The 27,468-nt window shown below is 36.9% G+C and overlaps 1 protein-coding gene across 3 annotated transcripts in view; it reads left to right on the top strand.

Moving 5' to 3' along the window:
• Positions 1-16,362: 16,362 nt before the first annotated feature.
• RANBP10 (RAN binding protein 10) overlaps positions 16,363-27,468 on the top strand; it is a 257,221-nt gene continuing 246,115 nt past the window's right edge. For 2 of the 3 annotated variants that reach the window (XM_053698071.1, XM_053697989.1), the window contains exon 1: positions 16,366-16,594. In XM_053698071.1, coding sequence (XP_053554046.1) covers positions 16,396-16,594 — 199 coding nt within the window. In that variant the 5' untranslated portion in view covers positions 16,366-16,395. Of the gene's footprint in view, positions 16,595-27,468 lie in introns of all 3 variants that reach the window. The other variant, XM_053698144.1, reaches the window with a different exon arrangement.

The following is a 27,468-nucleotide window of genomic DNA, read 5'->3' as shown; positions in this document are numbered from 1 at the left end:
CTTTCAAAAACCACAGAGAAGGTACCTTGTGACAAGCCAGATAAATACGCCTCTACAGATTGAAAGTTTCCGGACGCCAGGACATACAGCAAAGCATCTTGGACATGCCAGGGATTGCAGTGCGCATACGCTTGCATGGCTCCAGATAAGGCTTTAGTACATCATAAAGGCTTAATAGCTGCTGTCTATTGAGCCTATATTTGTCAAAAACCTCGGCATTGCTCATGTTTTCCAAGTGAGCCTCACCCTGTGAACAGGAGGAGCCCTAATTCTCAGGCGTTCCACATGCTCCTCTTCGAGGCGCCGGGCACGCCTGAGACTGTTGTACATAACTTGTCCAACAGCACCAACACAATCTAACTGGGGGTTGTCCATATTTGCAGAGCCAAGCAGCACAAGTCAAATAGCAGAGCAAATACGCAATGAGTAACAAGGTATTCAAACACACAAAAGCGATCTGATACAATGTCGGTCATAAGGGACGTATTGGCCATGGTGTTTGGGTGATTTATAGTGCAAAATATCCAATGGTAGCGTGTTCGTAATGATTGCTGATTGTATAAACTTGATTGTATCTGAGCAGCGAGAATGCTTTCAAAGTGGGCGTTGTTTTTGTGTTTGTTGAAATTTTGTTTTCCCCCAAAAAATCATAATGTGAAAGTGTTAAAGTGTAAAATATAACATATAGAGTGCATCTTCGTAATGTTTGTTTATATGCGTAACAAATACTTGTTACAAGTGCATACTTGTGTATAATGTGTGCATAGACATGCCATAGAATCTGAATGAGCAATGTTGCTGCAATATTGTTGCAAAACGATTAAGTAATGGCTGACGTCTATAAAATTATACATATAAGTGATTGTCGAGATTTCAGTATTTTATGTGTACCATTGAAATCACAATAATAATGAAGATCTTCCAAACCTCTCATCTACGTATATGTAATATTGAGTAAAAAAATAATTAAAGGGGCAGTAAAGTCCTAATGCTATACTCTGTTTGGTTGAAGCTTAGAATGATGTCATCATATTAGCTACATGCCTGTCTACTTTCCAAAATCTTTGTTCTCTTGTTCTACTTTGCAACATTCTTATTGTGTGATGATTAAAAAGATAAATGTGTGTTTTGTTGCTGTGTGATGTGTGTTATGTATGTATTGTGATTCTCTCCCACATGTGTTCATTTATATAAAGCAGTATAGCATTGTTGTTCCTTCCAAGAAAGCGACAACTAGAATAGTTTCTAATGATATCTTATAATTATCGGAAATTCCTAATGGTACTGATATACTGATATAAAAATCCAGTATAAAATGGTTTAAAAAGTACTTAGAAGCTTTCGGTTTAGCTCTGTTGAAAAGGCAGCTGGAAAGCCCACTGCAAGTGGGAAATAAGACACTCCCCCTCCCCCTTCTTTTGCATATGAAAAGACGGTATTCTCATAAAACTTTGGGGCTTGGTTAGGAGTCTGAAAATCAGAGCAATGTTATTTAAAAATAAGCAAAATTATAAAAAATTTAAAAAAACAAACTTTATGGGCTTTATAAATAGATCATCTACAACAGTGGTTCTCAACCTAAGTGACCTCAAGGCCTGGTAAGTTTTAGCCGGACGGGACCTGTCCAGGGCCCGGTAAGCATCGGGAGTGGGTGTGTGTATGTGTGTATATATGTATATATATATATATATATATATATATATATATATATATATATATATATATATATATATATATATATATATATATATATATATATATATATATATATAGCAAAGAAAGGATTTGTGCAGACAACGGTCAGTAGAAGTTTAAAACTCAGTCTTTATTGTACAAATAGAATAAAAGCACACACTCCAGGGGTCAGCACAGGCACACAGCAAAAATGTCCACTAACATGTTTCGGCCTTCAGGCCGTAATCATAGCTAAAGGACTATGCACCTGAGCCACTTAAAAGGCATCAGAATCACCCTGATTGGGTAAAATAAAAAAACTTGTTGTGTGAGAATTAACCCTATGGGAACCTGCATAGATTTACATATACAGTCAATATCTCAAAAGTTTATTGCTAGTATGATAAATATCACTAGCATACATGTTATAACATAAGGATGTATACAGCTCAAACACCGAACCTTGGAAACCTAACAACAGCCTAAGAATCAGCATAAGAAGAACTTAAATACTATTGTATAAAAAACTTCAAAGAAAAAGTATGTAGAAAGGAGCCAATGCTATATAAATGTTGAAATACATCATGTAACATCGGATAAACATGATGACTTGAGTACTTAGAAGTAGGACATAATATTTAATATTTAATGGGACTTAGTGATCAGCATAAGGTGATAACGAATATATAGTAATAAGAAGTGTTATAGTTATGAACATTGACAGTACATAGTAATATACTTGCAACATACCTAACACTTATGATAATAACAGTATTACCTACACATTGGTGATGTGCAGATCAAGCACAAAATTGGATTGGAGCAGAGGAGAGACACAATTAGCAAAGCTAATAAGTAAATGAATAAAACTGATAAACAAAAGAGGACAAATGAGAACAAATGAGAACAGGCTGCCACACAAGAGGGAAAAGAACTAACCTAATACAATGGGTCAAACTACTCCCAATAATTAATAAGGTCATATTCTGAATTTAAACCTGTAGGTACACGTGTTTGTAATTTAAAAATCCAGAACATTTCCCTCTTCTGTAGCAGCCTGTCTCTGTCACCCCCTCTAGGGGGGCAAACCACTCTCTCGATGGCCTGCCATCTAAGTGTATACACACTTTTCTGATGACATTTCGCAAAATGTTGCACCAAAGGTGTTGAGGCAACACCTGTTTGTATAGTGGATAGATGATTCTGAATACGTACCTTTACCTCAGTGGTCGTGAGTCCAACGTACTGTAGATGGCATTTAATGCAACTCAGTACGTAGACCACATACGTAGAAGTACATTTAAGACAGGACTGTATAGAATAAATCTCTCCAGTTACTTCAGATTTAATACTATCAGATGGTAAAACGTATTCGCATACCCTACATTTATTCAGACACTTAAAGATGCCTCTATGTGTTAGCCAGGAGCTCTGTCCTTGATCGGTTTTAGGTAAAACGGAAGGTGATAATAAATTGCCCAATGTGGTTGTCTTCCTATATGAGCAGCGTAGACCTTGAGCAATACAATGCTCAAGCTTATCATCAGCCGCCAAAAATGAAAAATGTTTTTTAACAATTTTACAGATTTCTGTGTATTCCTGACTAAACTCTGTGACAAAAGTTACTCCTTTATGCTCATTAGTGGCTTTAGACTTATTGTTGACACCATCATTACTCAAAACCTTTGACCTATCAAGGACATCAACCTGACTCCTGACCTTCTTGATAACCCTGGCACTATACCCTCTGTGTTTTAATCTTTTGGTCAAATCATCTGACTGTTCAGCACATTTATACGTTGAAGAACAGTTGCGTTTGACCCGGATAAATTGGCCTTTGGCCACAGCAAAGGGTACATGCCTGGGGTGGCAACTCTGTGCGTGGAGGAGGGTATTCCCAGTAATGGGCTTTCTGTAGATCTCCGCCTCTACTTTACCATCCCTCGTTCCTGTGATTGTAATGTCCAAAAAATTGATCACATTACCCTGTAACTCACTAGTGAACTTAATTCCAATATTATTGGAGTTCAGGTATGTAATGAAAGACATGAAAAGTGACTCACTCCCATTCCACACGAGGAGCAAATCATCTATGTAGCGGCCATAGAAGTGGATATAATCTCTAAAGGGGTTCCCATCTCCATAGACGTGGGACAGCTCCCACGAATACGTTTTACAGCTGCGAATACGTTTTACCATCTGATAGTATTAAATCTGAAGTAACTGGAGAGATTTATTCTATACAGTCCTGTCTTAAATGTACTTCTACGTATGTGGTCTACGTACTGAGTTGCATTAAATGCCATCTACAGTACGTTGGACTCACGACCACTGAGGTAAAGGTACGTATTCGGAATCATCTATCCACTATACAAGCAGGTGTTGCCTCAACACCTTTGGTGCAACATTTTGCGAAATGTCATCAGAAAAGTGTGGATACACTTAGGTGGCAGGCCATTGAGAGAGTGGTTTGCCCCCCCTAGAGGGGGTGACAGAGACAGGCTGCTACAGAAGAGGGAAATGTTCTGGATTTTTAAATTACAAACACGTGTACCTACAGGTTTAAATTCAGAATATGACCTTATTAATTATTGGGAGTAGTTTGACCCATTGTATTAGGTTAGTTCTTTTCCCTCTTGTGTTGCAGCCTGTTCTCATTTGTTCTCATTTGTCCTCTTTTGTTTATCAGTTTTATTCATTTACTTATTAGCTTTGCTAATTGTGTCTCTCCTCTGCTCCAATCCAATTTTGTGCTTGATCTGCACATCACCAATGTGTAGGTAATACTGTTATTATCATAAGTGTTAGGTATGTTGCAAGTATATTACTATGTACTGTCAATGTTCATAACTATAACACTTCTTATTACTATATATTCGTTATCACCTTATGCTGATCACTAAGTCCCATTAAATATTAAATATTATGTCCTACTTCTAAGTACTCAAGTCATCATGTTTATCCGATGTTACATGATGTATTTCAACATTTATATAGCATTGGCTCCTTTCTACATACTTTTTCTTTGAAGTTTTTTATACAATAGTATTTAAGTTCTTCTTATGCTGATTCTTAGGCTGTTGTTAGGTTTCCAAGGTTCGGTGTTTGAGCTGTATACATCCTTATGTTATAACATGTATGCTAGTGATATTTATCATACTAGCAATAAACTTTTGAGATATTGACTAACTGTTAAACTCTGCAATAATATTATTGATGTTTATTTGATTAAATTCTATTTAATTGTGTATTTAGAATGGAACATGTTTACATTTACATTTTTATTGTGCTCAAACATTGTATTCATCTATTCTTTGGTAATAATTTTGCTATGCCATTCATTGTAAGTACTGATCTGTTTAAGACTAATAATAGGCTGTGTATATACATATATGTAAATCTATGCAGGTTCCCATAGGGTTAATTCTCACACAACAAGTTTTTTGATTTTACCCAATCAGGGTGATCCTGATGCCTTTTAAGTGGCTCAGGTGCATAGTCCTTTAGCTATGATTACGGCCTGAAGGCCGAAACATGTTAGCGGACATTTTTGTTGTGTGCCTGTGCTGACCCCTGGAGTGTGTGCTTTTATTCTATTTGTACAATAAAGACTGAGTTTTAAACTTCTACTGACCGTTGTCTGCACAAATCCTTTCTTTGCTGTTCATTATTCCTGGGCTGCAGCAACGGTCTCAGGACAAAGTTCTCTGAGGATTTCCAGGCAAGCGTTTATCCTGCTCCGGATTGGTCCATGGATATCACATGGTGAGAGAGGACCGGAACACACCCCCTCCCGCATAGTGGGACGCTTTACCGACGACGCTGCAGCGTTTTGTCAGGAGGGCTCTTGGATTCTGTTCTTCAAGGACGCTTACCTACACACAGGGAAATAAGGATGATCGTTGCACCCCCTTGGTGGTGAGTAGAGGCGGTAGTGCCTCTTGTGAACACGGTTTCCCTTGATCTTGATCCGGTGTCTGTGTGTTTTAAATGCTTGAATTTCCTTGACAGTCTTAAGAGCCCTGTCATGCTGCTTTCTCGCAAGAGCGCTTTGTGAAGCGTGTATAGGGGACATTTGAAAGATATAGTCTTATTCTCAACAGTTATTTGTTTGCTTGCTAGACAATTGGCTTTATGGACATTTATCCTGGGAGTTTGAACTTTGTTAATTTTCTTTAAGCTTTGGACATTGTGGATGGTTACAGTTAACTTTACTTTACTCTCCTATATATATATATATATATATATATATATATATATATATATATATATATATATATATATATATATATATATGGTCTACAGTGGTTTAATTATGTAATAATTAATTGGTGTCAGTGGGATCCATTTTAATATCCCACTGACACCAATGAATTATCATAAAATTAACCCACTGTAAACTATATATATATATATTACATATGGATCCCACTGACACCACTGAATTATCATATAATTATAATATATATATTACAGTGGGTTAATTATATGATAATTCATTGGTGTCAGTGGGATCCATATATTCAGTTTACATATACACCTTGGTGTCAATGGGATATATCTATCTATCTATCTATCTATCTATCTATCTATCTATCTATCTATCTACACACAGTACACTTACACATTGGTGTCAGTGCTATATATATATATATATATATATATATATATATATATATATATATATATATATATATATAGTTTACACATACACATTGGTGTCCAGTGGCCTACTGAAATATATACATTAGGATTAGTGTCAGTGGCCATAATTGTGTCAGTGGGCTTCCTTACCTGTGAGCCGATGCTTAACGCTCAGCACGCTGCTACTACCCGCTCACAGTATGCTGCTACCCGCTCACACTGCGCAAACGGACATGCGCAGTGGCACTCTAACAGGCCCGTCCAAAATTTCGGATATGTGTAAAGGCGGGTCTGAACACTGATCTACAAAACATTTATGCAAAGAAAAAATGTGTGTATAATGGCCCTTTAAAGGGAAACTAAAGCCATAATTTATGCTTCATGATTCAGACAGAGAATACAATTTTAAGCAACTTTCCAATGTACTTCTATGATCTAAATAGCTTCATTGTTTATATATCCTTTGTTGAAGAAATAGCAATGCACATAGGTGAGCCAATCACAGAAGCCATCTATGCGCAGCCACCAATAATCATCTACTGAGCCTATCTAGATATGCTGTCCATCAAAGGATATGAAGAGAATAAATCAAATCATAAAATAGAAGTAAATGAGACAACTGTTTAAAATTGCCTACTGTTTCTGAATCATGAAATATAAAAATTGTGTTTTATGTCCATTTAAATTTGTGTTAATTCTTGAAACTGATTTCCTATTTGTGATGATACAATTGATCGTGATTTATAGTTGATGTAATGTAATTTCCTGAAAGATTTTGAGCTTGTACTGATATTCACACATGTAAAACACATAACTACAGTGCCAAATAGTATATTTTGTGATCTAATTGTTATTGCGGGACCTACGCAAGAATGAATGAATTAGCACACCCCGTAGACCGCCCGTATTACGAGTTTAACCCCTTAGTGACCTGACCATTTTTCAATTTTCTTACCCTTAAAGGGACACTAAACCCAAAAATGTTCTTTCATGATTCAGATAGAGAATACAAATGTAAACAACATACAATTTACTTCTATTATTAATTTTGCTTCATTTTTTAGATATCCTTAGTTGAAGAAAAAGCACAATGCACATGGGTGAGCCAATCACATGAGGCTTCTACATGCAGCAACGAATCAGCAGCTACTGAGCCTATCTAGATATGCTTTTCAGCAAAGAATATCAAGAGAATAAAACAAATTGGATAATAGAAGTAAATTAGAAAGTAGTTTAAAATATCATGCTCTTTCTAAATCATGAAAGAAAAAAATGTGGGTTTCGTGTCCCTTTAAGGACCAGGGCTATTTTTACATTTCTGCAGTGTTTGTGTTTAGCTGTAATTTTCCTCTTACTTATTTACTGTACCCAAACATATTATATACTGTTTTTCTCACCATTAAATGGACTTTTATAAAGATACCATTATTTTCATCATATCTTATAATTTACTATAAAAAAAATATAAAATATGATGAAAAAATGGAAAAACACACAATTTTACACATCTACAACCACCAAAATCACCCATACTAAATAGTTTCTAAATGTTGTCCTAAGTTTAGAAATACCCAATGTTTACATGTTCTTTGCAAGTTATAGGGCAATAAGTATAAGTAGCACTTTGCTATTTCCAAACATTTTTTTTTTAAATTAGCGATAGTTACATTGTAACGCTGATATCTGTCAGGAATCCCTGAATAACCCTTTACATGTATATATGTTTTTTTAGTAGACAACCCAAAGTATTGATCTAGGCCTATTTTGGTATATTTCATGCCACCATTTCACCGCCAAATGTGATCAAATAAAAAAAAAGTTAACTTTTTCACAAACTTTAGCTTTTTCACTGAAATTATTTACAAACAGCTTATGCAATTATGTCACAAATGGTTGTAAATACTTCTCTGGGATCCCCTTTGTTCAGAAATAGCAGACATATATGGCTTTAGCATTGCTTTTTGGTGATTAGAAAGCCGCTAAATGCCGCTGCGCACCACTCTTGTATTATGCCCAGCAGTGAAGGGGTTAATTAGGTAGCTTGTAGGGAGTTTGTAGGTTTAATTTTAGCTTTAATGTAGTGTAGTAGACAACCCAGAGTATTGATCTAGGCCCATTTTGGTATATTTAATGCCACCATTTCCCAGCCAAATGCGATCAAATAAAACAAATTGTTAACTTTTTCACAAACTTTAGGTTTCTCACTGAAATTATTTACAAACAGCTTGTGCAATTATGGCACAAATGGTTGTAAATGCTGCTCTGGGATCCCCTTTGTTTAGAAATAGAAGACATATATGGCTTTGGCATTGCTTTTTGGTAATTAAAAGGCTGCAAAATGCAGCTGCGCACCACACTTCTATTATGCCCAGCAGTTAAGGGGTTAATTAGGTAGCTTTTAGGGTTCATTTTTGCTTTAGTGTAGAGATCAGCCTCCCACCTGACACATTGCACCCCTGATCCCTTTCTGGCCCCCCTCAAACAGCTCCCTTCCCTCCCCCACCTCACAATTGTCACTGCCATCTTAAGTACTTTTTTAATTATTTGTTTTAGTGTAGGATCCCTCATTACACCCCAATATCCCTGATCCCTCCTAAACAGCTCTATAAGCCTCCCCCTCGACCTATTGGCCGCCATCTTAGGTACTGGCAGCTGTTTGCCAGTACCCAGTTTACTACAAAATGTGTTCTTTTTTGCCTAAAGCTGCCCACCCTTAATACCCTACCCACCCTCCCCCTCCCAGATCCCTTCCCCAACATTTTCCCCCCTCCCTGTCACTGTGTTCACTGAATGTAGCGTGCGCTAGCACACGCACGCTCCCGCCCCTCCGCCTCCTTGCCCTGCTATAGCTCCCACCCACCAATGATCGGTACTATCACTGGCCAATGCAGAGAGGGCCACAGAGTGGCTCTCTCTGCATTGGATGCCTAAAAATGTTATTGCAGGATGCCTCAATATCGAGGCATCACTGCAATAACATGAAAGCGGCTGGAAGCGATCGTGAAAACCCTGAGGACGTACAGGGTATGTCCTTGGTCATTAAGTGACAGCTTTTGTAGGACGTACCCTGTTCGTCCTTGGTCCTTAAGGGGTTAAAAAGAGAAAATTATTGTGTGCGTTACAGAAAGAGGCAGATCGCGTGCACAAGCACGTATTCCCCATAAAGTCAATGGAGGAGAGAAATTGAAAGAAAAAAACTTCCAACACTCCTGTTGAGCGCAAAGTAAGTGATGTCATGCCATTCTTTCAAAAAGTACATGCAATCGTGATAATTTCATAATTAAAATATGTTTTGTGTACCTAATCTGCTGTATATTTTTTGTATGTAGCGAATTATGTATGTACTAGTCCTAAAGCCCGTTCACACGGGCCGTTATGTGTTTCTCTCTCTCTCTCTCCTGTGTTTCACCCCTGCGCGTGCGATCAGCTGTGCTGCCCGGTCCTCGCGCTGCTGTGTTTCACCCCTGCGCGTTTGATCAGCTGTCTAAGGCCAAGTGTTTGTCTGTACTGCGCATGACGGCTTCAGACAAACACTTGTCTTTTATAATATAGGATGTGATGATATTTGTACAGATCTATAGCTAACTGTGTATGTTCATGTAGGTCTATGTGAGTCAATGTAAAATGGGTTTGTGTGCATTTTTTTCCTAACACCCGAGATCTCGCATCTTTGATCCGTTATACATTTTTTTTTTTATATTTTATTAAAAGTTAATTTATTGTACAGTGTTTGTATGAGTGTAAGTGTACTTTGTATAATATTTTTGAAGTGATTAGTGAAGGTTTTTGGTTGCGATATATCAATAACTACTGGCCTTGGATAGTGTTATGGATTTGTGCGTAGATGGGGATTTTTGTTACGCTATGGAGGTTTTTTAAATTTGTAATGGCTGCGTTATGGAAATTGATGCGTTATGGGCCATAACGCTACAATATGAGTCATAACGCACAACTCGTAATCTAGCTGTTATTGAATTGTTATAACAAAAGCCCTATTGATGGTAATTTTTGGTTTGTACACAATAGCTGAATTCTGCTAACTTGACATTTGTTTTATTAATTAGTACTGTTGGTTTATTCTGAATTATTCTAGGAAATCTTAACTGTGATATTCGACATTTAATTCACTCTGGTCAAGATTTATTTTCCTAATATTATTGTGTCCATATCTCATGATGTAGCATCCAATTTGGTTAATTTTAAATTAATATAAATATTTCAATAGCTTGTTTTGTATTTTATTAATATTGTAATAAATCTATTATATACTTAATCATAATTGAGCAATTGTTACAGCATAAATATAATTGCTGTATTCATAATATTACATCTGTCAGAATTTAGATATTATTAACTCTGGTGAAATATTAATATCTGATAATCATTTTATTATTGTTATTAATTATTAATATTTATAAACATCCCAACAGAGGAATATGTAAGGGCTTTTATTTATTTTTTTATAGTATTTGCACAGCGGAAGAGATATGGAGCTAAAACTTGGTGTAGAGATAGAATTTGTGTGGATGAACCAGATATTATGGCCAGAGCAGGAACAGAAATATTTAGAAATCAAGTACTCTGGAACAGGCCTGGTTAGCATTTTGGAAAATGAGCTGGGCTTGGGAATCTCATATTATAAAAATGGCCATGTCAGCAACTAAGAGATAGCTTTAGGAGCAATGAATAATATGAGTACAAGACAGACAGTGCAGCATCTCTCAAACTTCAGAAGAACATACAAACACACAAGCTGTGGTGGTGACCCAGTGTTATGTAATATTGCAACTATTGGGTCAAAGACGATAAAGGGACATAAAACACTATGAACTAACATAATTTTCTAAATATATAATGCAGCCAAAGCTTACCTGAAAAATGGTTTCTGTTTTAACCCCCATTAACCCCTTTAATTCCGACATAGTTTTGTTTGCAGCAAGCTCCCCCCTGGGCATATCCGTATATGGAAGGTGCTATCCAGGCCATAACTCCAGCAGAATGCACTTGTGCACATGCATGGTAGGGGGCAGAGTCACATGACGCCTGACTAAAGCAGGGCACAGTATAATTCTGAAGCTTTCAAAAAGCATGTGACATTATCCCCATGGAAATGAGCAAGCCTCTTGACAATAAACAATAGCAGTACCTTTTGTCCATCCTCACCCCCCCCCTTACTTGCATAAGTAATTATCCTCATGTGCACACTTTGTTACATGATACCAAAAGGTTTGGAGTAGAACACTGATAAGGGGTAGAGCAGGGTACAACTGGCAACACTAAAGTGTAAGTAATTTGGCAGATTTTTGGACATTTTATTAAAATTCTTATAAGCTTTTTTTTTTCACATAGTTTTACATCAATTGACCTTTTTATAATATGGATATAACTCAAAATGTTTTATAGCCCCTTAAGAATGTGTTATATTTGTTTATTATTATTTTATTATTATTATCGGTTATTTGTAGAGCGCCAACAGATTCCGCAGCGCTATAAACAAAAGGGGGAGTACAACAAAACAATTATAGGGTAGAGGGCCCTGCCAAGAGTTGCACTGTTGTAGTCAGCTCTTAAGAAGGTGATCTACAAACAGCTGGACTTTTAGGCTTACATGCTAAGAGGGTTCAGGGGATTGCAGTGGAGGAGAGGAACTAGTATTAGGAAGGGTTAGCGTAGGTTGTATGCGTCCCTGAACAGTAGAGTCTTTAGGGAGCACTTGAAGCTTTTAAAACTAGAAGAGAGTCTTGTGGAGCGAGGCAGAGAGTTCCACAAGATGGGAGCCAGTCTGGAGAAGTCCTGTAAACGGGAGTGTGATGAGGTGACAAGAGAGGAGGAGAGTAGGAGGTCATGAGCAGAGCGAAGGGGACGGGAGGGAGAGTATCTGGAGACAAGGTCTGAGATGTAGGGGGGAGCAGTGCAGTTGAGGGCTTTGTATGTAAGAGTGAGAGTTTTGTGTTTGATCCTAGAGGCAAGAGGAAGCCAGTGAAGGGATTGGCAGAGAGGCGCAGCAGATGAAGAGCGACGTGTAAGGAAGATGAGTCTGGCAGAGGCATTCATTATGGATTGTAAAGGAGCTAGACGGCAGGTGGGGAGACCAGAGAGGACAGAGTTGCAGTAATCAAGGCGGGAAAGAATGAGAGAGTGGATTAAAATCTTAGTTGTGTCTTGTGTAAGGAAGTGTCTAATTTTAGAGATGTTTTTAAGGTGGAAGCGGCAGGCTGTAGCCAAGGACTGAATGTGAGGAGTGAAGGAAAGATCTGAGTCAAATGTGACCCCGAGACATCGGGCATGCGAGGTAGGGGTAATGATGGAGTTGTCGACAGTTATAGAGATATTAGGGGTGGAGATTTTGGAAGAAGGGGGGAAAATGAGGAGCTCAGTTTTGGAGAGATTTAGCTTGAGGTAGTGAGAGGACATCCAGGAAGAGATGTGAGAAAGACAGTTAGTGACACGGGTTAGCAAGGAAGGAGATAGTTCTGGTGCAGAGAAGTAGATTTGGGTGTCATCGGCATACAAATGATATTGGAAACCGTGGGACTTAATTAGGGAAGGAGGCCCCAGAGAAGGCTACACTGAAGGTACGGTTTGACAGGTAGGAAGAGAGCCACGAAAGGGCTGTGTCACAGATGCCGAAGGATTGGAGGGTTTGGAGCAAAAGAGGGTGGTCGACAGTGTCAAAGGCTGCGGACAGATCAAGGAGGATAAGCAGAGAGAAGTGGCCTTTTGATTTAGCTGTAAGTAGGTCGTTGGTGACCTTAACAATAGCTGTCTCTGTGGAGTGATAGGGACGAAATCCAGATTGCAGCGGGTCAAGAAGGGAGTTTAACGTAAGGAAATGGGATAGGCGTGCATATACTAGTTTTTCGAGAAGCTTTGAAGCAAGAGGGAGGAGAGAAATTGGGCGGTAGTTGGATGGGGAGGTAGGATCAAGGGAAGGTTTTTTGAGGATAGGTGTGACCAGTGCATGTTTCATTGATGAGGGAAATGTACCAGTGCTGAGGGAGAGGTTGAAAATGTGTGTTAGTATAGGGGTAAGGGTAGCAGAGAGAGAGGGGAGCAGATGTGAGGGGATAGGGTCAAGGGGACAGGTAGTGAGGTGAGAGCGCAGTATAAGTGCTGAAACTTCGTCCTCAGTAACAGGGGAGAATGAACTAAGTTTCAGGTTATGAGGGTTGTGGTTGAGTGAGTTTATATTTACAGATGTTATGCAAACACAGCTTTGTACATTTGATGCAAACAACGTATTATTTTTCCTTCAGTAAATGCTTTTATGCTCTATAAATGCAATAAAAATATTTAACGCAAAAAAATGTTTTATGGCACTTTAAAATTCATCTAGGTACAAGAAGTTTGTTTGGAAGAACGCACAAGCGCCAATGAGGCTAATACCCACAAAAATGGATACAATCCAATTTAATAAATTACATTTTTTTTATTTATATATTTATAAAACCAAATTTAAAATGGAACAAAGTTTTTTTTAAAAAACAATTGATCTTATTGCCCAAATAGAGACACTTTAGCATAATCTGGTTGGCCAACCTTAGTGTTTAAATTTTGCAATAGTATCAGTCAAACCTATCTGAAAAGATAGTTTCCAATATCTGCAATATGTTCCTTATAACTTAAGCAGAGTAACAGAATACCACATAGTATCAGTATTAGCTAAATAGTAAATAGGGTAATCACAATCTTTCAGCAATAAACCAATGTTTTGGCACACTGACAGAGAATTCCTAAGTGAGTCCCTTCATACTGTAGAGGTTATTCCTCAATCTTTGTAGCGGTTATTTCTTGAACCAGTTTTTAAAACATTTTTAAAAGGTAGCTAAAGTTCCTTAACAAGTGCACTGGTTTAGCCGTTACCTTATGGAGTTCGTAGTGTGGTATAAAATCCTGTCGAGTGAAACTTCTCCTTGCCGATTCTGGAGCCGTTCTGTTCCTTTCAGCGTTCTCCCGCTGTGTGTTTCAGAGTCCGCGCCTTCTCCGGAAGGGGCTCTGATTGGATCACTGTTAGGGGAGTTTCCTCTTAGGCGGTGAGTGACGGCTCTACGGCTGTTGTTCACTTTCTTCAATCCAGGTTGTTTGATCCTTACGGTATGGAGATTAAGCAACGCGTTTCCGCTGAAACACTTCAGCCTTTGTCAAGGATAGCTTCAGAGAATTAGGAGGCCAGACTCAAATGATTTTTACAGACTTTCAATTTAGCCAATCAGTGCTGACTCATAAATAACTTCATGGGAGTGAGCAAAATGTTATCTATATGGCACACATGAACTAGCACTGTCTAACAGTAAAAAAGTGAGATAAGAGGCAACCTTCAACAGCTTAGAAATAATTTTGAGCCTACCTACCTAGGTTTAGCATTCAACAAATAATACCAAGAGAACAAAGAAAATTTGATGATAAAAGTAAATTAGAAAGTTGTTTAAAATTGCGTTCCTTATGAGAATCATGAAAGTTTAATTTTGACTTGACTGTCCCTTTAAGCTGTATGAAGCAGGTCTTGGCTTTTGGGTTGACAGCATCATCACCAGATTGCCCAGTCAATGCTGAAACCCATTTAACCCTCTAAATTTCCGCCTGTTTCTAAGCCACTACAGATAGCCTTATCACTTTTTTATTTGCTTTTCACAACAGGAGACTGCTAGTTCATGTGGGCCATATAGATAACATTGTGTTCACGCCCGTGGAGTTATTTAACATTTAACACAACACAGTACTAAATCCAAGTCAATAGATAATAAATAAAAAGTTGTGTGATCAGGGGGCTGCCAGAAGATGCTTGGATACAAGATAATCACAGAGGTAAAAAGTATATGAATATAACTGTGTTGGTTATGCAAAACTGAGAAATGGGTAATAAAGGGATTATCTATGTTTTAAAACAATAACAATTCTATTGTAGACTGTCCCTTTAAGGCTTCATTCTCGTTGTATTCATTGTTAAAGAGCATATCTAGGTAGGTTCAGGTGCAGCAATGCACTACTGGGAACTAGATGCTGAATGGTGGCTGCACATGTATGCCTCTTGTCATTGGCTAACTTGATGTGTTCAGCTAGATCCTAGTAGTGCATTATTGCGGCTCCTTCAACAAAGGATACCAAGAGAATAAAGCAAATTTGATTATAGAAATCAATTTGAAAGTTCTATGCTTTATCTGAATCATGAAACAAAATTTTGGGGTTTCATGTCCCTTTAAGTATATGCAGCTTGTCTGATCCTGCAAAATGCTACACAGAGATTACTTAGATTTTTACAGGCACTACTTCAAAGATTTCACCAAATTTCTCACAATAAAAGAGAACAGGTAAACGTATTCAAAAACCTTTTAACATTGTGTATCCATTGATTTCTGGAAACTAGTAACATTTTTCTAAGCAATTTGTATGCGAGATTTACTTTGTATCCAGGTCTTTTGACATTTTGGAAACACCATATACAGTATTGTCATTATTTACTTAGACATTGTGACTTTGGTAAATATTTAATAGCATGCAGGAATGTAAATATCAAAAGGTATCATACCACCATCACAACAAACTATCTGGTATAATAAAGAAATACATTCCCCTTTTACATATTTTAAATGAGATATTATTTTTAATATATTGCTTCATTTTTCAAGAATGGAATGCAGATTTGTTTAACAAAGAATTTCATAATGCTGCAAAACAGAAATGGACGTGTGCCAGGTTTAACACATCAAATACGTATTGTGTGTAACAAAATAATGTTGCAAAACAATTTTATAATGTTGCTGCTTTTTATTGTTTACAATGACGTAAGACATAAATTTGCGTGTTATGGGACATGTAGTCTTTATAAAAATAGTTACTCAGCAGTTAGTTACATATAAACTACATCTCCCAGAAGTGCTATCGGATAAGAAAGATTTTGTTGGCCCTATCTAGCGCACTTCTTTCTGGGTGTTGTAGTTTTTTTGCTAAGTTTGATCCATAGAAAGTGCTTGTCAAGAACTCTAAGTCCCGACGGCCCTCATGGTCGTTGTGTTGCGGCCAGGCAGGTCATTGGTATCTCACTGTTTCTCTTCAGAGTGACACAATAGTAGATCCAAGATGGCGGAACAGGGAGCTGGGAGTTTACATGGGGGAGACCTGCCGCTCAATTACCAGGAGCAGGAGCTCAACGATCGACTTAAGCGCCTCTACCCAGCTGTCAATGAAGACGAGACGCCTTTGCCCCGAGCCTGGAGTCCGAAGGACAAGTACAATTATATCGGCCTGTCGCAGAGCAACCTACGGGTGCATTATAAAGGTAAGAGCCTGGAGAGTTGGGGCTATTTATAGGATAAGATCCTGGGGTACTCTGCGATCACCATGTAGGGGAAGCTCCGCCATACATACCCCATACTGCTATATTTGGCAGCTAGTGAATTTGTTTCTGTATATTCAGTAAGTGTAACCCTTTTGTGTTTTGTTAGTGATGTTATCCTGGGGACTGGGGCTGCTTACTGTTTGCTTCTGTTTGACAGCTAAGAACCGGTGATCGTTCCCTGACTGTCAAACAGCAGCTTAACAATAAGTCATCAATCACACATTTTCCTTTTCGTCTGACTTCCAAAAGCTTTATGTGGGGGTGCTCATTTTTTAAAGCTTTTTTTTTTTTTTTTTGGGGGGGGGGGGGGCATTACTGTTTATTACATCTGGACTATTTAAAGGAGGCCGTTCAGTTTATTTGATGTTATGTCTTACGTATATACACATTGAGGCAGATTATCTTTTTTTTTTTTTTTTTTTTTTAACTGGGGTGGCTATTTCTATGATGACAGGCTCTTCCACATAAATAAACTCACTGGTTGTTATTGGGGTACAGTAATGGGCCCGGCTGGTGGTTTTATTTGCTCATGAATACTTATTGGTGATCGGCTCACAACTATCCACAAACTCATAGCTGATGATGGGGATTTGGTGTACGCATGTGTTCCCGACCTATTTTAGAGGGGCTCTGGTATCCTGTTACCTACATAATCACAGTAATCCCTCTGCTAGTCTTCACATTAACCCTGTTTGTCCTTTACGCCTTTAGTGTTTACAGACTGCTGACACTTGCACCGCCTACTCTTGTTTGTTATGACAGCCATAATATAACTGAAAATGGAGATTTCTACCAGCATCCAAAACGGGAGCAATAGCCCATTTTTGTGATCATTTGATGGGGGCGATACCCCTTGAGAATTACATTTTAGTAGGTGGGTCCATCTCAGACAGCTAGGGATACTGTATTGTCCCTTTGTGTTTTGTGGCAGATTTTGCTACGTGTGACAGTAAAGTAGAGGAAAGGCCTGTTGTTTCTTAATCCTTTTTGTCTTTTGGCATGCAGCATTAGTATGGTTTGATGTGCCTGTCCTTACTGGTAGTGCAGGGGTTAACCTACACTTGTTACCATTGCTCTCAAGCCTTGTCACTATTTATACTGTCTGAGACTGCTTGTGTGACAGATCAAGGAGGGAGGGTTTGGTTTCCTTTAGCTTGTTTTTTACCTCTTTCCACCCCCTCCTCTTTCTCTTCTACCCTCCCCCACTTCTGAAAAACATTCCAGCCACGGCGGATTGAAATTCATAGACCTGCAGATCCCAAACCTGTGTTTAGCTCTAGCAGATCTCAGTGGATTCCTGCTACTGAGCCAGACAAAGACGGGTTAGCTTGCAGCAGGCCTCTTGTTGGTCCTGGATTGTTACATTCATATTTCCTGATGATGTCTCTTTGGGGGGGGGGGGGGCATTTTTTCCCCTTTCTTACTTTATTTATTAACTTCCTGATTGGTAATAGACTACTTTTTGTCTTGCAACAGACTAACCCTTAAACGTGATAATAAAGTCAAGCATTTTTTTTGTTATCATATTGTGTCAGCTCATGTAGATGAAAACCAAAGTAACATTGTATTTTAAATACGATTTCTACTTTGCTAGGTTTAAATTTATTACATAAATGCTTTTATTCAAATACTGACATTACTTCTGAACATTCTTACATTTATGTACTAATTCAACAGCACTAAGGTGTGTAAATACACAAAAGAAAATTATTAACCTGTTAAAACACAAACAATAATAAATCAAATAAAAAAACCAATGTGTTAGTGCAAAAGGGATATGTCCTAAAAAAGTAAATTGGAGACTAAATAGTTTTTTTGTATGTATATGTGTATGTGTATTCTATCTATCTATCTATCTATCTATCTATCTATCTATCTATCTATCTATCTATCTATCTATCTATCTATCTATCTATCTATCCTGCCCACACCACACCCACTATACCACCCCCTCTTTGCATATTTTTTGCCATTGTGAAACACATTATTGTGCAGTCATTTTAAATATGTTTTTATTTTATACCTGAACAAACTAAATAATGCTACATACAGTAATAGATTAAACAAAAAAAATAATTGCATAGCAGTTAGATACATCAAATTGGTTGTTCTCTGTAAGACAACAGCTGGATAGAAATAGGAAGTTGTTGAAGTAAGAGAGTGCTGACGTTCATGGAAGGTCATAGCAGACCTGGAGATTTTCTCTTAATAATTATCATCTCTGCATTAACTATATTTATCCCCTCCCTCCTCTCTTCAATCTCTCTTTTTTACCCTCTCTCATATATCTCAACATTAACTCACTAACTTTCACTTGCCACCATTAAATTTCCACTCGCCAATGGCTAGTAAATAGTGCAAATTTTGGACCCTGATGTATGTGTTTATTGCCATCAGATGTAAGTGAAATTATTGGACTGGGGTAAAAAATCCACTGAAATTCTATACTAGACCACTGCATGTCAGGGATTGACTAATATTGTTCACATTCCAGAATACCTGTTGGTCACATGCTCTATTCAGTGGCCAATAGGATGGTGCCAAGTAATTGGGCTATGGCATCACGTATTTTTATTGTTGTCCTGTCACTGCTTACACAGTTTTTTTTCTTTGTGTACTATGCACATACAGGGAGAGTATGGGGAGTGAAGTTCAAGTCTGGAAAATAAAAACATTTTGAGTCACTATTTTAATTCTTACAGGTTCTGAATTAATGTTTCCCCCCCCCCCAGTTACTTTGCCAGTAAAATCAATTAAACACAAATTAAACTTTTTATACTCAGACTTTTTCTTTAATTAAATATGCAGTATGTTTTGTAAATGATGAAAGTATTAACAACCTCATTTGTATTTCTTTGCTGTGTGTGAGACAATGTGAACTATATTCTTGATCCATTACTGTGTCACTGACCATGCATTCCCATATCACATTTAAAAAGGCAACTTGGTCCTTTAAAGGGACATTAGACTGTAGAATATAACTACAATAGAATGGTTACTACTCAAAAAGAGTACTGTGTTAGAGAGCTGCAGGTACAGGAGGGAAAACAATAGCATGGTGAGTAGTAACCCTGCTACTGTATTTGTATCTAGCAGTTTAATGCCACATTAAGACTGCTTATGTTTTTTCACAATAACAGCAGATCTAACTTAAGGGACATTATACTTCAATAATAAAAAAGCTTTCATGGTGATTTTGATTGGTGACCCAATCAAATACATACTTTCACATAAAGGGACAGTATACACACATTTTCATATAACTGCATGTAATAGACACTACTATAAAGAATAATATGCACAGATACTGATTTAAAAATCCTATTCATCCTTAACTGTTTGATATATTATGTAATGTTTCCAATGAAAAGTTAATAAAAATTTATTTAAATTAAAAAGGACATTATACACTAGATTATTTTGCATAAATGTTTTGTAGATTATCCATTTATATAGCCAATATAGTTTAAAAAAAAAAAGATTAAAAAAAAAGATTAAAAAAAAAAAAAGATTGTTTCTTATTTTTAAATAACTTTGCTCTGATTTTCAGACTCCTAACCAAGCCCCAAAGTTTTAGGAGAATACTGACGTATACCTACTCCAGCTTGCTTCTGTTTGTGTAAAGTGTCTTTTCATATGCAAAGGAAGGGGGAGGGGAGTGTCTGTTATTTCCCACTTGCAGTGGGTGTTCCAGAAACCTTTTTAACAGAGCTAAACTGAAAGCTTCTAAGTACGTTTTTAAACGGTTTTATACTGGATTATACAGTAAGATCCTCAATACATAGCCCAGAAGTTCTTTATACAGCATCCTCTAAACTAGATTGTAAAGGCTCTATTCCATCTCATCCTTACATGACCAATAACTTAAGTTTATGCATAATATTCATAACATACTTAACTCATAAAAACGTCCCATACCCCCCCCCCCCCCAGGTGTTTCCAAAAACCTCTGCTATCTCCAAGTTGAATCAATGGGCTTATAACAAAGGCTAGCTAGGTAATTTGTTTCTTTTCAGATATTTAGGTGTCAGGTGTCTGGGATTCTCCGCTATAATGTCCTTTTTAAAGGGACATGAAATCCCAGAAATTTTCTTTCATGAGTCAGATAGAGAATACAATTTTGAAAAAGTTTTCAATTTCCTTCTATTGTCAAACCTGCTTCGTTCTCCATGTTTTTCTTTGTTAAAGAGATATCTAGGTAGTTGGCGTGTATATGACTCAAGCACTACATGACAGGAAATAGTGCTTCCATCAAGTGTATAACATTGTTGCAAAACTAATGCCATATAGTTCTGCCGACACGTGCACACTCCTGAGATTACTTTCCTGCTTTTCAACAAAGGATAACAAAAAACAAAGAATGTGATAATCAAAGTACATTGGAAAGCTGTTTAAAATTGTGTGTTCTATCTGAATCACAAAAGAAAACATTTTGGTTTTATGTCTATTTAAATAGCCAGTCAGTAGTGGCATTCACACATATTCGCCAATTACTACCCATGTCCAGCTGAGGGGCACACCTGTTGCCTGAGAAATTAATTGTATGTTTAACCTTTTTGCGGCAATTAAAAACATAGTTATTGGCAAGCATTAGTATAGTAATAAAAGGCCTTAACCCCTTTACTGCTAATCCTTTTTCACACACCTGAGATAAGCTGATTTTTTTTCTTCTTTCATGATTCAGATAGAGCATGCAATTTTTAGCAACTTTCTAATTTACTCCTATTATCAATAAATATAGCCACCAATCGGCAAGTGCTACCCGGGTACTGAACCAAAAAATGTGCCGGCTGCAAAGCTCAAATTCCTGCTTTTTCAAATAAAGATAGCAAGAGAATGAAGAAAATTTTGATAATAGGAGTAAATTAGAAAGTTGCTTAAAATTGCATGCTCTATCTGAATCATGAAAGAAAAAAAATTGGGTTTAGTATTCAATATTGGGTTGCATCGATACCATTTTTTTTTAAGACCGAGTACAAGTACGATACATTTTTATTCAAATACTTGCCGATACCAATTACTGATACTTTTTTATGTCATGTGACATTTTACCAAGCACAATACAGACTAATTATTTAAGATGCCTTCTATATAATTATGAAGAACTGTAACTCAAAATACATTATGAAATAATAAAACCGTTTTGATGTCACAAAGTTCACAGAACATGTTTATAAATAAAAATATTACCATAAAATATATTAATAACAACAATAAATAATGTAAAATCACAACCAACTAAAAGTGCAATACAGTAAAAAAAAAATAGAACAGAATACTGTTTAAAGGGACACTGAACCCAAAAATTTTCTTTCGTGATTCAGATAGAGCATGCAATTTTAAGCAACTTTCTAATTTACTCCTATTATCAAATTTTCTTCCTTCTCTTGGTATCTTTATTTGAAATGCAAGAATGTAAGTTTAGATGCCGGACCATTTTTGGTGAATAACCTGGGTTATTCTTGCTGATTGGTGGATAAATTCATCCACCAATAAAAAAGTGCTGTCCAGAGTACTGAAGCAAAAAAAGAAGCTTAGTGCTTTCTTTTTTAAATTAAGATAGCAAGTGAACGAAGAAAATTTGATAATAGGAGTAAATTAGAAAGTTTCTTAAAATTGCATGCTCTATCTGAATCTGTAAAGAAAAAAATTGGGTTCAGTGTCCCTTTAATCATGGGGAACAACACTATGGGCTAGATTACATTTGACTGGTAAACTTTACCAATGCTCTCATTGCATGTCCAACTCCATTAAAGTCTATGGAGTTTGAAATGTGAACAGAACATTGGTAAAGCTTACCAATCAAATGTAATCTAAATCTAGTCCTATAAATGTAGGATGAGTGTTCATAGGAATTAACTTAATTTTTCCTTTGAACACTTCCTGCAATTATATAAGCTAAGGTGTTCCTCAGAGTACAGTATGTTTTGAACATCATTGTGCAAGATGAGAACTAGCAGTATTACAGGCAATCTAGCAATTGGAATACTTTTTCAAAAGTTAGTGCCAAGTTCTTTTTAAGGAACAGAAGCATCTCTGCATGTTCAGTTATACGTCTGTTTCTGCTATCAGTAAGGATGTTTGACTCTAAGCTGAACATTCTTTCACTTTCTACACTACTGCATCGAGCAACAACTTTGAAAGTGTTAATTTTGTTACTACTTATAGTGCACAGTATCAAAAAGTTTGTAGCATTGTTAAGAAGCACTTCCCTATACTAGCAGCTGATGATCACCTCGGAGAAACTGTATGCAAAGGTGTACGCTGTTCCTATAAGAAGTGCCACACACTTGACTCTTTGCTATCTCCTACTCAACTTAAATCATTGGACAGCATCGGTAGTTCTTGGCTTACCCATACTGGTATGTATGGGTATGGCCATAACAAATGCAGACCATGTGAATATGTATAGATCACTAATATCTTTACCACTACAGTCACCGGTACCTCCTATGACATAAAAACATGTCTAAATTGCACCAGTACCTATGTGGTTTATTTAATTACCTGTGTCGCTTGCAACATTCAGTACGTAGGCCTCACTTTCAGGGACATAAACTCACGCATTAGGGAACATATCTCTACTATCTCTAGGGGTAGATCCACAACTCCATTAGTGCAGTATTTTGCTAACCTCCATGATTCAAGACTTTAAGGGACACTGAACCCAAATTTTTTCTTTTGTGATTCAGATAGAGCATGCACCTTTCTAATTAACTCCTATTATCAAATTTTCTTCATTCTCTTGCTATGTTTATTTAAAAATCAAGAATGTAAGTTTAGATTCCGGCCCATTTTTGGTAAACAACCTGGGTTGTCCTTGCTGATTGGACAGCACCAATAAAAAAACTGCTCTCCATGGTCTGAACCAAATATTTGCTGGCTCCTTAGCTTAGATGCCTTCTTTTTCAAATAAAGATAGCAAGAGAACATAGAAAAATTGATAATAGAAGTAAATTAGAAAGTTGCTTAAAATTACATGCTCTATCTGAATCATGAAAGAAAACATTTGGGTTCAGTATCCCTTTAATACTTTTAGATGGACAGCCATTGAGAAAGCTACTGTACCCAAAAGAGGAGGGGATATCGATGCCATATTAGCTAAACGTGAGGTGTTCTGGATCTTCAAACTAAAGACCAGAACACCTCAAGGCTTGAACTCCAAAAATGATTTAATACATTTCTGGTAATGAATGGGTCTCCTTTTTCCCTTTTGCGCCATACATGCGTAGCTCTTTTGCATGCATTGTAACGGGTACTATTATAGACCCGTTACAATATTGAGATATCGAGACTTTCTTGTCATTTTAAGTTGCCATCTTGCTTAAGAATATCATTTTTTTTTTTTTTTTTTTTTTTTTTTAAAATTATTGGCACCCCTATTAATTCATATGAGAAAAATATATTTGAAGTATATTTCCATTGATATTTTACATTTTTTAATACACCTGGGTGACTAGGAACAGGAAATTGTTCAAGCATGACTTCCTGTTTCATATGGGTTTAAAATTGAGGTAACACACATTCCTAATTCCATTAGTCATTCATCACAATGGGTAAGACCAAGGAATATAGCTGTGATGTGCGGCAAAAGGTTGTTGAGCTTCACAAAATGGCAAGTGGCTATAAGAAAATGCCCATTTCCACCATCAGGGCCATAATTAAGAAGTTCCAGTCAATTGCAAATGTTAGGACTCAACCTGGAAGAGGACATGTTTATATTGTCTTATCAAACTGAGAAGAGGATAGTTCGAGTGACCAAAATATCTCCACGGATCACAGCTGGAGAATTGCAGAAGTTAGTTGAGTCTTGGGGTCAGAAAGTCTCCAAATCTACAATCCGACGTCGCCTACATCACCACAAGTTGTTCTGAAAGAATTCAAGAAAAATGCATCTACTCTCATGATCTCATCCGAAAACATCATGGAATCTATCAAATATCAAACGATATTAAATGAAAACCTTGGTTGGATCTTCCAGCAGGACAAAGATGCAAAACGTACATAAAAATCAACACACAAATGGTTTAATGACTACAAAATCAAGGTCCTGCCATGGCTATCTCAGTCCCCTGACTTGAGCCACATTAAAAATTGTGGGGTGAACTGAAGAAGAGTCCACCAGTGTCAACCTCAAAATTTGAAGTATCTGGAGAAATTCTGTGTGGAGGAATGGGCTCAGATCCCTTGCCATGTATTCTCCAACCTTATCAGGCATTAGAGAAGACTCATAGCTGTTATCTTGGCAAAGCACAAAGTATTGACTAAAAGGGTGCCAATAATTGTGCCACATATATATAGTTTCAAAGATTTTTTTTTTTTAAACCTGTCTTGTATTTTTTGGAACAAAAGGATAAACAATAAAGACAATTTTTCACGGCCTGCTTTGCTCATATTTACCAATGTTCTCTATCTCTACACACACACACTTAACAGGGCCTAGGAGACACTGGTTCCTAGAAATTTACCCTAGAAACTTCTTGGGTTATTTTCCATATATTTATATACAAATACAACTTTTTGGCTCTGAAATTTTAAACAGATTTGTTGACACCCTGATATATACAGTACACACACACACGACTTCGTAAAGTAGAGATTATTTATTCATCAATAAATCACTTCATCAAAGAATGTAAGTTGATGTTTCAGCTTATAACTTAAGCCGTCTTCAAGACCAACTTTTGGAGTTACTGTTTACACGTATTGCCGTTTTTCTAATGGCGATTCAGACGCAGTACGTGTAAACATTTACTCCCAATGATGGTCGAAACGTTGACTTACATTCTTTGAAGTGATTTATCGATGAATAAATAATCTCTACTCTACGAAGTCCTGTGAGTGCCCTCATATTTAAAGTTTTTATACACACACACACACTATACAACAGAAGTGATTACATCCCAATGCAATATCACTTAAATGTCAAATGATTCAAATTAAAAACTAACAGTTTAGATTTACTATATTTAAAAATACCAGCCCCAAAGGAGGAAATCAATGCAACAAAAGTCAGTGCACCTTTCATTACTTAGATTCAAAGCTTTTATTTTTTTCAATACTTTGGATGTCCACCTTTTATTTTTGATGACAGACTCAATCCTCCTTGGCATGAAGGAAACCATTGTCCTACTTATTTCTGGAGAGATGTTCTGCCATGTTCTCCCCTTTGCTGGAGGGGTTGTGTTGCTCTAGCATTCTCTTTAAAATACTCCAAAGGTGTTCAACTGGATTCAAGTCAGGTGACATACTTGGCCAGGTCATAGTTTAAACTTGTTTCTCCTTTAGAAACTCCTTTGATTTTGGCAGTGTGCTTTGGATCATTATCATGCTGGAATATTCGTCCTCTGCCAGAATATATATATATATATATATTATATTTTATAGATTGCTATGTTCCTTGTTTAGAGAGCGATTGCCTGGTATTTCGGTGTGGGATCAGACTGATATGCTACAGGAAAGTTCTACTCTGTGAAAAGCATTTCTGGACTAAAAGAAGCTGCACCCAGGGGGTAAATCGCCATAGAACAGGCTAACAATGGTATTGAGCCGGTTGTTTATATATATATATATATATATATATATATATATATATATATATATATATATATATATATATATATATATATATATAATCAGATGAGATCCAACACTTACTCTCATATGATGCAGCTGCCAGGGTGCACTTCAACCTCTTCCCATATACAATAAATCCAATCAAGAAGGCACTCTCCATTTAGAAATACCTTAATTTATTAAATGGTAAAAGTTTTCGGGGTCTCCCCCGTTCTCAGACCAATTCTCATTGGTCTGAGGATGGGGGATTATTTATATATATATATATATATTTTTTTTTTTTTTCTATATCGGTTCAATTTAAACCGTTTCAGAATAACGACCTTTTTTTTCAGTCATGTGACTGCTATTGAGAAGCAGTGCATTGATTAAAATAGCCTGTAGGTGGAGCTAGCCAAGCAAGTTGAAAATAATTTGTAACTAGACCTGAGCTATCGAGCAGTTTTCAAAGGAACAAGATCTTCCTGTCTATAAATCAGTCCAGATTGAAATGCATAGAAAGAGCTGTTTGCAGAAAAATGCAAGTATAGTCTGTGTTGTGTGATTATTTTATTAGGTTTATAATGCAGTTTAGCAAATGTTTTTGTTCATTTAACTTAGTTTAAAGATATATTCTGTGTTGTGTGATTATTTTATTAGGTTTAAAATGCTGTTTAGCATTTAAAGTCTTTATTTCACAGTTTTAAAAATAATGTTTAAGTGTTACTTATGACAATTTTGAGAGGGGCCTGGAACCTAACTCCCTCACTTCCCATTGACTCGCATTATAAACTGGGTTTCAATTTACAACAGTTTCGATTTACAACCATTCCTTCTGGAACTTAACCCCGGCGTAAACTGAGGGCTACCTGTGTGTGTATGTATATGTATATAAGTTTCAGAGTTCAGCGCACATAGAATGGAGAAAAACAAAACAAAACCAAATTATGGTGCAGTATGTAAGTACTGGGCAATCAAAAACTAAAAGTGAGATTTAAAGGGACAGTTTACTCAAAAATTTTCTCCCCTTTAATTTGTTCCCAATGATCCACTTAACCTTCTGGAGTGTATTAAATTGTTTACAAGTAGCTCCTTTACCCTTATATTGCCATTTGAAATGGTTAATTTAGCATGTGGTATCCCCACCTGTTCTGAAAGTTTGTGGCCGCGCGTACCAGCTATAGATAAGCTTTGTAAACACAGCCAGCAGAAGAAATTACACTCCCAGTCGGATATAGCAGAGATAAGGTAATACAATG

The sequence above is a fragment of the Bombina bombina genome, chromosome 1 (genome assembly GCF_027579735.1).
Source record: "Bombina bombina isolate aBomBom1 chromosome 1, aBomBom1.pri, whole genome shotgun sequence".
Classification (NCBI taxonomy): domain Eukaryota; kingdom Metazoa; phylum Chordata; class Amphibia; order Anura; family Bombinatoridae; genus Bombina; species Bombina bombina.
Note: the sequence above shows the minus strand (reverse complement) of the source record. Positions and strands in the feature narration are given on the sequence as shown.